This window comes from Paroedura picta, chromosome 12 (genome assembly GCF_049243985.1).
Source record: "Paroedura picta isolate Pp20150507F chromosome 12, Ppicta_v3.0, whole genome shotgun sequence".
NCBI classification, from domain to species: Eukaryota; Metazoa; Chordata; class Lepidosauria; order Squamata; family Gekkonidae; genus Paroedura; species Paroedura picta.
The window spans coordinates 6,604,933-6,618,431 of record NC_135380.1 but is presented as its reverse complement, the minus strand read 5'-3'; the positions used below and the strand labels follow the sequence as shown (position 1 = coordinate 6,618,431).

General features: G+C 48.2%; 1 protein-coding gene across 7 annotated transcripts in view; it reads right to left on the bottom strand.

Moving 5' to 3' along the window:
* Nucleotides 1-13,499, bottom strand: part of IGSF9B (immunoglobulin superfamily member 9B) — a 97,490-nt gene that overhangs the window by 34,189 nt on the left and 49,802 nt on the right. For all 7 annotated transcript variants that reach the window (XR_013225859.1, XR_013225857.1, XR_013225858.1 and 4 more), the window contains exons 6-8: nt 10,489-10,630; nt 8,107-8,252; nt 4,032-4,174 (exon numbers count right to left, since the gene is read on the bottom strand). Coding sequence is in view for 4 of the 7 variants with exons in the window: in XM_077305810.1 (XP_077161925.1) it covers nt 4,032-4,174; nt 8,107-8,252; nt 10,489-10,630 (431 nt within the window). In the remaining 3 variants the exon portion in view is untranslated. The remainder of the gene's footprint in view (nt 1-4,031; nt 4,175-8,106; nt 8,253-10,488; nt 10,631-13,499) is intronic.

Below are 13,499 nucleotides of genomic sequence, written 5' to 3'. Positions count from 1 at the left end.
GTAACCCTAGATGACAGCAGAGGATTTCTTTGCATGATTTCCCCACTGGGACCCTCACAGAGTTGCTGTTTCCCAATTTGGAGAAACATAAAACACTCTGGAGTTACCTGTATCTTTCCAGTAGCAGCTTGCCAAGGTGGCTTCAGATTGGGGAGACAGTGCAGGAGGAAATGGTTAAATCGGTCTGAATTGGGTCAAGAATCAACAGTTATTTACCAAGGAAAAATCATTGGGAACCCCCCAAGATTTCCCACTGGACTCTTCAAATGAAAGGAGAAGAGGTTTTTTTTTTAATACTCTGTTTTTTACTATCTGAAGGAGTCTCCAAGCAGCTTACGGTCGCCTCCCCTTCCTCTCCCCAAAACAGACACCCTGTGAATTAGAAAAGGCTGAGAGAGCTACGACAGGACTGCTCTAGGAGAACAGCTGTATCCGGACTGTGACGAGAGCAAGGTCACCCAGCTGGCTACACGCGGAGGAGCAGGCAATCAAACTAGGCTCCCCAGATTAGAAGCTGCTGCTCTGTATTGGTGCCAACGCTTGCATGATCCTTGCTCTTGACCTTGCGCATGCATTGGACAGTACAGCAGTGAACGTGTGGGCCAGACTACACGCCCTGATGTGGCCCCATGATGAGATCCCGAGTGATCACTAATGTGCCTGGCCTGGCACTCTTCTTTTCTGACTGGGCTGCTAGGAGAGGCTTAATGCTGTCAGGCCAGTCAAAGGCCCAATAAGGTCTCCATTTCCCCCCCAAACAGTCATTGAAAACACTGGACTGTACAGATCTGTGACCAGCTCGAATCTAAATTCTCATGTGTTTTTGTTCTGCTTCCAAGTGCGCACTGCACTGATGATCGTTTTGTTTCCTAGATGCCACTTTTACATCATTTATACACACGCAACCACCAGAGGAAAAAAAATACATACATTTTTAAAGAAAAGATCCAGCGTAGAGTAATAGGAATTCTTGCAAAAAGAAATAATTGGGGTCTGCTTCTCTCAAGGGAGAAGCAAAACACAAAACACGGCTATATCGATAGAGCCAGCGGGCTTACCAAGGCTAGTCTCCTCCCTGCCTTTTTTGCCGAGATGGAAAGCGGCAGGCGGCAAGTAAGGAATCAAAACCAGGAGAGCCCTGGAAGCGCCATGCAGGATGGGCCTTCCTTGCAGAACACGAAATCCCTCGTCAAAATTTCAGACTGCGTTTGCAGTCCTCTCGTTGCGGTCAGCTGGGAGACGGTCACTTATGGTAACTGGCCTCCTTGGATGGCGAGGATGCATTGCTTCGGGGAAACACGCTGACACAGAGCCCTGCTAACGAGACGTGGACGATTTCTCCTCTTGGCCCCAGTCTGGATCTCGCTCAGGTCAGTAGCCCTCAACGGCCCCAGCTACTGAACGGCCAGATGGGGGCTTATGTCAAATGAGGACCTCCAATTAGCCCCATTATCACTACAGCTGGAGCGAAGGCTGGTTGAAAGCAAATCAAAGAACGGGTCCCGGTGACAGCCTAGTAGAGCTTCCCTCAAATTAAGCAGCTCTCTCAAATGGTATCCACAGTCCCTTCCCCTTAGCTAAGGGCCAGCCCCACAGTAGGGACGCTGCCTGTGCTAGAGCAGGCCAAGGATCTAAGTGGCCACCAAGCGTTCGGATTCTTTTGAAAGATGGAAGGTGTGGAGACACTGTTGACACTTATTTCTTGGGGTTTCCAAATTTGGAGACAACACTGATGTGAAATAGACAGGGAGGTGGTTTACAAAGGTGGTGGTTTACGTGAGGTGGTTTACAAAATAAGGATCATGAGAACAACAAATTAAAGGTAAAGGCAAAGGTATCCCCTGTGCAAACACTGGGTCATGTCTGACCCTTGGGGTGACGCCCTCCAGCGTTTTCATGGCAGACTCAATACGGGGTGGTTTGCCAGTGCCTTCCCCAGTCATTATCGTTTTACCCCCCAGCAAGCTGGGTACTCATTTGACCGACCTCGGAAGGATGGAAGGCTGAGTCAACCTTGAGCCGGCTGCTGGGATCGAACTCCCAGCCTCATGGGCAGAGCTTTCAGACGGCTGCCTTACCACTCTGCGCCAATATATTAATTGGAATGTAGATGGAGCACAGGTCACTTCCAGCATGGCTGTTCTTGTGTCCATGTGTATAGGGTTGCGGGATTAGGTTCAGTCCACTTCCCCTGCTAGGGATTCCTGTACCCAATCAAAGCTCATCTCCAGGTGACAGAGGTCAGTTCCCTTGGAGAAAATGGCTGCCTTGGAGGGTGGGCTCCATAGCATTATACTCCACCAAGGTCCCATCTCCATTACTAAAAAGGTTTGATTCCCTGCTCCTCCACATGCAATCAGTTGGGTGACCTTGGGCCAGTCACAGTCCTGTTAGAGCTGTTCTCACAGAGCAGTTCTGTCAGAGCTCTTTCACCCCTACTCCCTCACAGGGCGTCTGTTGTGGGGAGAGGAAGGGAAGGCAATTGTAAGCAAGCTCTGAGACTCCTTCGGGGAGTGAAAAGTGGGGTATAAAAAACAACTCTTCTTCAAATTCTCCAGGTATTTCCTAAACCAGAGCTGGCAACCCTATAAGGGCAGCTTTAGCCATGTGCTTAAGTTTCACCTATGGAGATCAATAGGGTTTCAAAGTGCTGAGCCTTGGCAGGATCGTGCCCACGGTGAGCACCGCCACTGAAGTCAAAAGCCACACCGCTACACAAATCCAATTTGAAACGCTCCGAATGTAATCTTAGAGTTGTTAATATTTGACGCGAACTCTAAATATTGAGTGTTCCACTTAAATATTTAAAAGTATGAAGTCTTTGCTAGGATTTGAAAACCGAGGGAAGAGCGGGACGGAGTCTTGTTAAAGAGGATCCTTAAAACGCCAGATTCCCATATATAGCAACAACTGCAGGCTGACACTTTATGGCTCCATTGGTGTTAGATTAATGATGCTTATCTCCCACAGTGACAGGAGAAACGAACTCCCTATAAGGCCTTAGATGGGAAGATTGCTGTTGATTAAACTGAAGGAGAGGGAGGAGGCACACTGGGCAGCTCTCTAGCACCAAGAGAGCGTCCCCGTGGTAAGCAGAGCTTATTTATTTATTTGAAAAATATCTGCCCTGCACTTCCGGGAAACAGAGTCTCATCCAGCCAGTTTGGTGCAGTTGTCGGGAGTCTCAGGCTACAACTACAGAGGACCTGCTACAAAACCTCACTTACCAAGTCTCTCTCTCTCTCTCTCTCTTGCAGCCTAACCCAGCTTTTAAGGGAAGCCCTTAAAACATTCTTCAGACTTCAAGAAACCCCAGAAGTGGCACGATGGTGCAAAATACATTTGGGAAGCGGAGCTGTGGACACGCCCACCTGGGGCCCCTCCCCACCCCATCATTGGCCATTTTGGGAGGGAGGGAGGGAGGGCAGGTCAGCATGACCATATATGGTCATATCACCCAATAAATGTTCAACCAATTTTAAAAAATATATAAAAAGAGAATTCCCACCCATTTGGGAAACCCTCCCAGAGCCATGAAGAAACCCCAGGGTTTTCCAAAACCCTGGTCGAGAAAGGCTGGCCTAACCTACGAAAATAACAGAGGGTGAAGGGGACTCCGTCCATCACCTGAAACTCCTAGGAATAAGGGTGAGAAATAAGTAATTATGAATAATACAGATGCACTAGGTAGATACCAGAACGTTGGTTACCTTTCCTTTGCTCCAAGGAGTCCAGGGCAGACCATTTTAGCCTCATGACAGCCCTGCGAGGTAGGACGGACTGGGAGATTGTGACTGGCCCAAGGATACCTGCTGAGCTTCTCTGCAGCAAGGGGATCTGAACCCGAGTCTCTTGGATTCTTGGCTGACACTCTAACCACGACACCACCCCAGACCTCACAGGCTACGGAAGAGAATACTTAGACCTACTATAAGGGTGTTCTCATGACATGACTATAAGCCATCACAATGAACACATTTGGGTCTTTTAAAAAAGGAGAAGGAGGAAAATCCCCTAATTTCTTCCTTTACCTTTTCAATATGCAGTGGGCGTCCATCTTTGTTCCACTTGACCAGGGTCACCGGTGGCTCTGCCTCGACGGGGCAGCGAATGTATCCATGTATCCCCACAGGAACGTATATGATAGGCGGCATGTTCACCACGCGGGCAGGATCTGGAACAGGGAAACAGGACATCCAGAAATCCATGTCTGACCGCTCCTTTCACTGCCAGCTAAGCAGATCCACGTGGACTTCTTTCCCTTGCACCCCGCCGGAAAGGGGGTCAGTGATGTTTTCATCCTACCCCCATATTCAGCCACAGCTCCCTGGCCCCCAAAGACCATTATCCTTGCGTTCATTATCTCACTCCGATCTATTAGAGCAACACATAGAATCATAGAATCATAGAGTTGGAAGGGGCCATACAGGCCATCTAGTCCAACCCCCTGCTCAACGCAGGATTAGCCCTAGCATCCTAAACACTGGGAGCTCTAGTTATTGAAAAGGTACATGTACAACTCTATCTTTTCTTTCAGTTATCATCACATTTATTATTTCTGAAAACCCTAACCCTAACCCACTTGGCCATTAGCAAATACAACAAAGACCCCATTTCTGGGGTCTTTTCTGCAAAGAGGAGGGGGAGGTACAAATTAAAGCATTGTTCCACTAGAAGCTGCCTACCAGAAATTTTTGACAGGGATTTCGAAGGCTTCTTTGGAGGCTAAACTTCTAGAGAACTTTGAGGGAAGCTATCAAAGAATGTGAATTTAAAAAATAGCCATTTTTTAATTCTGGGTAGATGAGGCTGAGGTCCAATTTTGCCTAAAGAGGAACAGGAGGAAAACCTAAACGTTCTCTGAACAGATGTTCATAGACTACAATTCCCATGAGCCCCTGCCAGCATTCGCTGGCAGGGGCTCTTGGGAATTGTAGTCTATGGACATCTGGAGGGCCGCAGTTTGACTACCCCTGCTCTACTGGTCCTCCATCCTAAAAACTTGCCCTCCCTGGGCTCCACCCCCAAATCTACCGAAATTTGCCAGCCCTCAGCTAGCAAACCGATATGGACACCCTTAAAATGGACTGACAATGATGGCCTCTTCCCAAAGGCACTGTGGGAATTGTAGTTCTATGGAAATCAGCAAAGGCTTCTGATCACCCTCCCATCCCAAACTGCAGTTCTCAGTGCTTCTTTTGGAAAACGACAAGCTTTGTATAGATGTTTGCTGCGTCGATTCGCAGAGGGAGGACGGAAGTAAAATAGGCATAATTGTCTCAAATTGCCTGCCTGAGAAGAAAGAAGTGTTCCATCTCTGAAGAGGGCCCAACACAAAAATAAGTGAAAACTGCCACAATTGGGCTCTTCCACTGAAGGCTCTGAGGAGAGGGATCCATTTTCAGTCATGTTATTTAAAATAATTTGTTTTGTAGCTGTTGCTGTTGACCCAGAGGACTCCCTATTGCTCAGAAGAGAAGGCCTGCCTGCAACAGGAGGGACCACCCAGGGAGCAGATGGGGAGGGGGGAATAAATAAATAAATAAATAAATAATGCTAACTGAGAAACCTCTCTCGTTAAAGAAGGAAAGGCAGTGGGAGAACCTACAGACGTACGTGAGAAGACCGCTGTTTGGGAAGGACCTTTTTAGCAACAAAACACAGCAGAGAGTGGCAGGTGCCAGTCTCCAGGTGGAGGCTGGAGAGCTCCCAAGATCACAAATGATTTCCAGGTGACAAGGGATCAGTTTCCCTGGTGAAAACGGCTGCCACCAAAAGGTAAAGGTAAAGGTATCCCCTGTGCAAGCACCGGGTCATGTCTGACCCTTGGAATGACGCCCTCCAGCGTTTTCATGGCAGACTCAATACGGGGTGGTTTGCCAGTGCCTTCCCCAGTCATTACCGTTTACCCCCCAGCAAGCAAGCTGGGTCCTCATTTTACTGACCTCGGAAGGATGGAAGGCTGAGTCGACCTTGAGCCGGCTGCTGGGATCAAACTCCCAGCCTCATGGGCAAACAGCTTCAGACAGCATTTCTGCCGCCTTACCACCCTGCGCCACAAGAGGCTCTATCACAAGAGGCTGCCACCTACGTCCCAGGAAAAGCCCCAGCAAACAAAATGACCTTTCAGGGCTTCCTAAACATCTCACTAGAAAATAAATGAGCAACGTTCTCTCTCTTTCTCGTTTAGCGGCTGTGCCAGAACCCTGTATTTATTTTCTTTCTCTCTCTGTCTACCCCCTTCTGTGGAGTTATGGGCAGGGAGAGAAAAGGAGAGGGGGAAAAGCATCCACAATTCCCAGAGTCAAACTGAGAATGATTGAATGACTAGACCATTGTCACGGATTTGGGGTTTCTCTGTTGTTATGACTGATGGGAATGTAAACAAGTCAAAAGGCAAGAAATAATCCTCATTATTTCGGTTTGGGGGGGGGGGGTTGTATTTGTTGCTTTTTCTTTCACGACTCCAAAAAGGATGGCCTGTCGGGGACAAAATGAAAGAGGAAAAGCAAGACTACAGAGGCATTAAAGACTGAAAATGGAATGATTAAAACCCATAAAAGAGCTCTGCGTATTCCCTCTCTGCAGTGCCCTGCAGCACTCGGGAGGCATTCAGCATGCGAATTTTCAGCCACAGCCTTCCCTTGCCTGCGGACCCCCCCCCCCCCCCGCCTCTGCCCCCCCCCACCAAGCCACACTTTGCAGGCAGCTGACGACCACCAAGGAACACGCACTCATCAAGGTCATGCGCTGCAGACTGTGACCCCGATTCAGAGCCAGAGTGGAATGAAAGCCTCGATCTGTATACATGCAGTTTAGCACCATGTCTTAGAAAATGCAATCAACGGAGGCTCAGGGGATTGGTATCGGGACACGGCGCTTTTTCACTTCTAGGTCACCGGATCCAGTTGAGCTTGGTTGATTAAGGGCCCACCAAGAGCCGCCACCATCTGACAGCTATTTGGACCGAGTTGTGCAAGACGGCTTCCAGCCCAGATGGATGGAATGGATTGGAAAATCAGGTCTCCCTCCTAAATCAACCTTCCTCAACTTTTTTACCATTGAGAAACCCCTGAAACATTCTTCAGGCGTTGAAAACCCCCAGAAGTGGAACATCATGCAGAATATGGTTGGGAAGCATAGATGAGACCATGCCCACCCAGGGCCCCTCTCCTCCCCACCCCCTCTAGACATATCGTTGGCCATTTTGGGAGGTGGGGGAGCAGGTCAACATGACCATATAGGGTCATATCACCCATAAATCTTCAACAAATTTAAAAAATACATAAAACATTAATTAATTCCCATCTCTTCAGGAATCCTTTCCAGGACCATCAAGAAAACCTACGGTTTCACGAAACCCTGGTTGAGACAGCCTGGTCTAAAGGATCACAGAGGCGGGTGCTACTCCGGAAGCCAAGCACCTGTAACATACCTGGATAGGAGACAGCGTTGCAGCCATCCATAAGCCACAACCAAAATATTGCAGCCACAACCAAAATATTTGCACCAAATCAAGCAAACCAGACGAGTAAGCCCTCCAGACTGACTGGGTAAACATTATTGGGATATTAGTCTGTAACGGGGCATTTGCAAGTCCTGCAACAAAGGGGGGGGCTGTGGGAAGCTGTTTTTCAAGAGCACCTAGCAGATTGGAATCCCCCAAACGCAACAAATGATAAAGTCAAAGCTGATGAGCACGTCTCCTGCCTAGGCGAGGAGTGGCAGATGAGTGGCAGATTAACTCTCCCCCGAGACATCTCGCACCAACATGACGCTCCCCTTTGAAGCATCTGCTGTTGGATTCGATTTGGCAGCGCCAGGTAGCACGGCATTAAACAAAGCAATTAACCCAGCAACTGTACCAATCCGCCGACGTCTCACAAGTCCCCGTAATTTTGCACGATTTATTCTCCATTTTGCAGCACTGCCCCTGTGGCAACCCAGTTATCGCGGCACCTGTAGAACGTTGCAAGGAGTCTGTCCGGGGATAAGGCCAGCCCCGTTTCTCATGCCGATAAGAGCCGAGCTAAGGCCAGAGGGGGCCACACATTTCTTAACCCATCGGCAGGGCCTGGCCTGCTCACCCCCCATGAACGCACTCACACTGCACCGTCAAGTAGGCGGAAGCGGATGGCGAACGGCCGAGGCTGTTGCTTGGAATGCAGGTGTATTTCCCGGCATCGTCGGGCTTGACTCGGAAGATGATGAGCGTCCCATCGATCAGGATCCGCACCCTCAGCTTTAGGTCACTAGAAAGGAACAGGAGCAAGGGAAGGAGACGTGGGGGAAAGAGGGAGAAATTGATCAAAAGCATGGCTCCACACTGGAGATCCATCAGTGGTAGGTCACGTGTACCCGTTGCCTGGACAACCAAAAGGTCTGTGGTCATCCAGGTCACTTTGTTGGGTTCGTTCACGGCAGCACAGGCCACAGCTGGAAAGATGGGCATTTCTCCTCCAGGCCAGGTCAGATATTCACAAAAGAGGCTGCAGTAACTCATTTGTGGGCCACCTGATTCTGAGCCAGGGTTCCAGTGCAGCAGAAGAGCTCCTTTGCTACACACATTTTGGAACCGTCACATCAAAACATGGAACCACACCCAGTCCCAGCGAAATAACTGCACAGACGAGCTGTGGTTGGCTTTGGATACCCTGAGTGCGAAATGCAGGAAGTGATTTATCTTGGGAGGGAGCACAAGCGAAAGGGAGCCACCCAATGCGTAGCTTCCAACATCAGGTCCATTAACCAAGGCGAACCCCCCCAAATTCTCCTTCCAACAGGACCATGGACTACAATTCCCATGTCCATGGACTACAATTCCCATGAGCCCCTGCCAGCAGTTGCTGGCAGGGGCTCATGGGAATTGTAGTCCATGGACATCTGGAGGGCCGCAGTTTGACTACCCCTGGACTAAGGAATGGAAAGGTATGCATCTTTAAGGATAACACCTCTTCCTAGCCTGGCTGGATTATCAGAGATGCCAAGCACTGCAAACAGCAGAGAAGCATGGATAGCCCCTGCTGCACTTTAATTATTGGAATATCCCAGGATGAAAAGTACGCTCTGCTCATTCCTTGAAGTGGATCTCTTGAACATTCTCCCCTGCTTCTCCTATGACGGCTATTTCCTTATTCCAAGACACAGCAATACTGCTCGTGTTTCCAGCTGTGCGGGGAAATCATGAACAATACCGGTAGTCTTCCCCGGAACAAAAAGAGCAATTATTTCCTGGAATGCAAAGGATTAGCACATTTAATTGTGGCTTTCATGGGATAAAAAATAATAATAATGCACTTGCATGAAGTGGTTTGCTACACTGGCATGTGCCCAGTGAGACCTTCTGATAAATCGGGCTTTGCAAGTCAGAAGTCAGATTTAGAATTGTATGTACACCACTGGCACAGTTAACACAGTCAGTTCTTAGTCTGACGAAGAGTGCTTGCACTCGAAAGCTCACTCCTTGAATGAATCTTTGTTGGTCTTAAAGGTGCCTGACTGGACTCCGATTTTATTGTGCTACTTCAGACCAACACGGATACTCATTTGAACAAACAAGGGAATGATGGTTGACAGCATCCAGGGTGGTCTCAAAAGCAAAAATCAGGAGCAGGCTTGAAAACCCTGGGGAACAAGGAAGTGTGACGCTGGTTGACACGCAGCGCCCAATTGGGGTTTGCTCTGATAAGGGAAGAGGTGAGTCAATTTGCTCTAGAAGGGCAAAGCCTGGGGAGATCCTGGCCACTCCTAAGGCCAGCTCCAGGGAGGAAAGACAGACCATCAGCCAAGAGAAGCTAACAAAGATCCGCACTTGAGCGAGAGACTGACAAGGAAGCCGATGGGGAGGAAGGCAACAGCAGCCCATCTCTGCACCTCACTTGTCTCAAAAGCCGCTTGCCGGGACCACCGTAAGATGTAAGTTGAGCTCCTTATCCCAAAATCTGAGATCTGCAAGAAACCAGACTGTGCACATTTCTGGCACGGCAAGAGAGCTTTTACCCAGCAACGAAGGCACTGAGACCGGTGCAGAATGCAAGCATTTGGCTCTGACATTTCCCTCCGGTCCTGTTAAAAATGTTTACTCCTAGCAGTCAACTTTCACTAAGTTCCTGACATTTACATGAAGACATCCGTGTCTCCCCAGACACGTACCACACACCCCAATTTTGGTCACCAGGCCTCTAACCAAAACAGCTTTCGATTCCGTGACAAGCTTATGGCACAATAAATCTGTTAATTTAGGTAGCTACAGTCTCCTCTACAGTCCAAAGATTTCAGTCCCAGGGTGAGATGGACGGCAACTGAGGCTGTAGCTCTTGCACCTGCTTTTGAACAGGAACAGGAGCCACTGAGAATGCACAGGTGACGGGTTCAAGACAAGACACAGGCCCAGGGTCTGGCTTTGCTGCTGCCCCCAAACCATCTCCTTTCATCTATTCCGTGCCGCAGAGCTGGCAAAGAAACCCCACAAGCCCAGCCTGAGCTCACTTCTTAAAGTAGACGTTTTCCTCCTCCCAGTACCAAGTATAGGTCAGGTTGCCTGGATATGCCTCGGCCTGGCAGGTGAACATTGCATCCTGGGAGATGTTGACGGTGATGTTCTCTGGAGGGGAGACGATGAAAGGCGGCCCTGCGGGAGAGCAGAAGACAAACAGTTACCTCAGCCTCTGAAAAGGAGAAGATGAGCTCATAGCTGAGCGCATGCAGCAATGGCGCAGGGGGGAGAAGAGCGGAACAGGCACCGTCACGGAATGCGGGAGGGCCCAACACAAGTTCAGCAGTCTGCCCAGGTCCCCTGAGCCAAGGAACGCATTCCCACAATCCCCCTTTCCTGCGACAGGCAGGCCAAGCTGTAGCACTGGGTGACAGAGGGCGAAATGTGGTTTCTTTGAAAGCTAGCTTGGTGGTGAAGCGTGGCCAACCAGGTTTTTCCAGGCGGAAGCACTGGAAGTTATCAATTTAGCCACAAATGAGGAAGTTGCCGAGCCCGAATTTCTGTCTGGCTATGAACTTGGCGAATTGGGCAAGCTGTTGTGTCATAGCTACAACCTTCCCCCAACCCCAAATATGTGAGGAAAACGTGTCTGAAAAAAGCAGACAAGCATTTAGGGGTCGTTCATATAGTACACCATCAGTTGTGTGGAAAGGGGAGTGTTTTAGTGAGGGTGAAATGCATTTTTATATTTTCAGAAACTGTATGTGTATATATATATATATATAAATATATATATATTTAAAGTTAAAAATGTATATTTAATTTTATATTTAATTTTTTGTAAAATTTTGAGGTGCATGTTTTATCTCTTGTAACCCGCCCTGAGCCTTCGAGAAAGAGCGTGCTTTTAAAAAATGCAATAATAAATAAATACAACCTGCTAAAGCTAGGTAATGCTGTCCTACTGTACAAAGGTTTTTGAAAAGATCACAGAGAGACTATTATGCAAACTGTGTGAAGTATTAAAATGCTTTATCATTTTGATTAAACCAACACTGTTACCACTCCAATTTCAGAGTATGGCAACTGACCATTCTAAAATGTTTTGCTGACGTAAACCAGGAATATTAGCAGCCATCAGATTCAGCCTCCCTGCTAGATGAAGCCAAGAGGAAAAGCCCCATGCATACAGATAAATAAATACTTAATAAGTAAAGAGGCAGTTCTAAAACCCAGAGGTTCACCCCCATCAGACAGTCAGAACTCCATAGGAAGCCTCAAAAGCTACTCCCCTTTTTCCCTTCCAAGCCTCAAGGCAGTGGAGATACTGTTGAACACTCACAGATGGGAAATGCAAAAGATGCTAAAATGTCCACATCTCCATTCCTGAGGGCCCCTCTTATTTTACCACAGTTGTCTCTATAATGAGGTGACCTGAGGTGGCTGAGCCACTTATCGCTTTTGGGGGCACCAACACCCTGCCCTATTTCATATCTGCACTACTGTGAGCCAAAATTTCTGAATTGCTACCTGATTCCTTCGCCTTGCCAGAGCTCACCTCCCATTCCTTGGTTGCCACAGCAATCAAAATGGCGGCCGCACTCTTAGACAGGAACCATGCCAGAGGTCAGGAAGCCCTAAAGGGCACTGGGGACTAGACACTTTTTTAAAAGGCAGTAGGGGCAGAGAAGAGGGGAAGAGGGCTTTCTCCTTCAGCTACTGGATGGGGGCAGTGGTGACAGCAGTGGGTTGGAGGTTGGGTTGCCATCCTCCAGGTGGAGTCTGGAGATGTCTCAGAATTACAATTGATCTCCAGTGGACAGAGAGCAATTCCCCTGCAGGAAATGGATGCTTTGGAGGGTAGATTCTAAGGCATTCTGCCCCACTGTGCTCCCTTCCCTTCCTAGATGCCACTTTCTCCAGGCATCACCATCCAAATTTCCCCAGGCCAGACAACCCTAACTAGAACATACTTATTTGACTTTCTGGCAGTCCACAGTATCTGTAAACTTCTCCAACAACAGATTTCAATGTAATGTTTTTTTTTTCTGATAAGCTTGAGTGATATATTTTTAATAAATATATACATTTTAAAAGAAAGACACTGAACAGCATCGTGAGAAGCAAGCAGTCCAACAGGTGGAGCTTTCCTTAGCCTACAAATGATGAAAGCTTCACCTGTGGAAGGTCTTCCTGTCGTTCAGCTGATAAAAAGTCCAGGAAGCCTGCCAGAAAAGAAAAGGGGGGAGGGAAACCCTGACTTTTTATTGGTATCTTGAGACCTAGCAATATCACCCAGCCAAGTTGTAAACTTTTCCTGTAAAGACTTAACATTACCGTCCGTAAATAGAGCAGCATCCCGCAGGGGGTGTGAAATCCTAAACGCCACTCTCCAGAGAGCAAAAGTCAAGCCAACACAAATGCGAACGTACATGTGTGATACACATCAAGAGCAGAAATAGAAGGAAACAATTCACTAAAGATAAGGCAAGGTTTTTTTCCCCCTTCCAGAGTATTTTTAATTGGAGGGAGGGGGGAGAGAGAAAGGGAAAGCCCAAAATCACCCAGCATGTGAAGGAGGAGTGGGGAACCAACCCCCAGTTCTCCAGATTTTTCACAGTCAGAGTAGTTCAGCAGTGGAATAGGCTGCCTAAGGAGGTGGTGAGCTCCCCCTCACTGGCAGTCTTCAAGCAAAGGTTGGATACACACTTTTCTTGGATGCTTTAGGATGCTTAGGGCTGATCCTGCGTAGAGCAGGGGGTTGGACTAGATGGCCTGTATGGCCCCTTCCAACTCTATGATTCTATGATTCTATGATTCTATGATTCTATGATTCTATGATTCTATGATTCTATGATTCTATGATTCTATGATTCTATGATTCTATGATTCTATGATTAGAGGCGGCCGCTCTTAACCACCACACCATGCTGGAGAACTTTTGTGGAATTCTTTCTTTCCCCTGTTGCTTCCTTCCCCTCCTCAACGCCCCCCCCCCTTTAAAGGAATTGTTAAGATGTCAGCTTGCAGATCCTAATGGTTGACTGCCCTGATTCTTAATGCT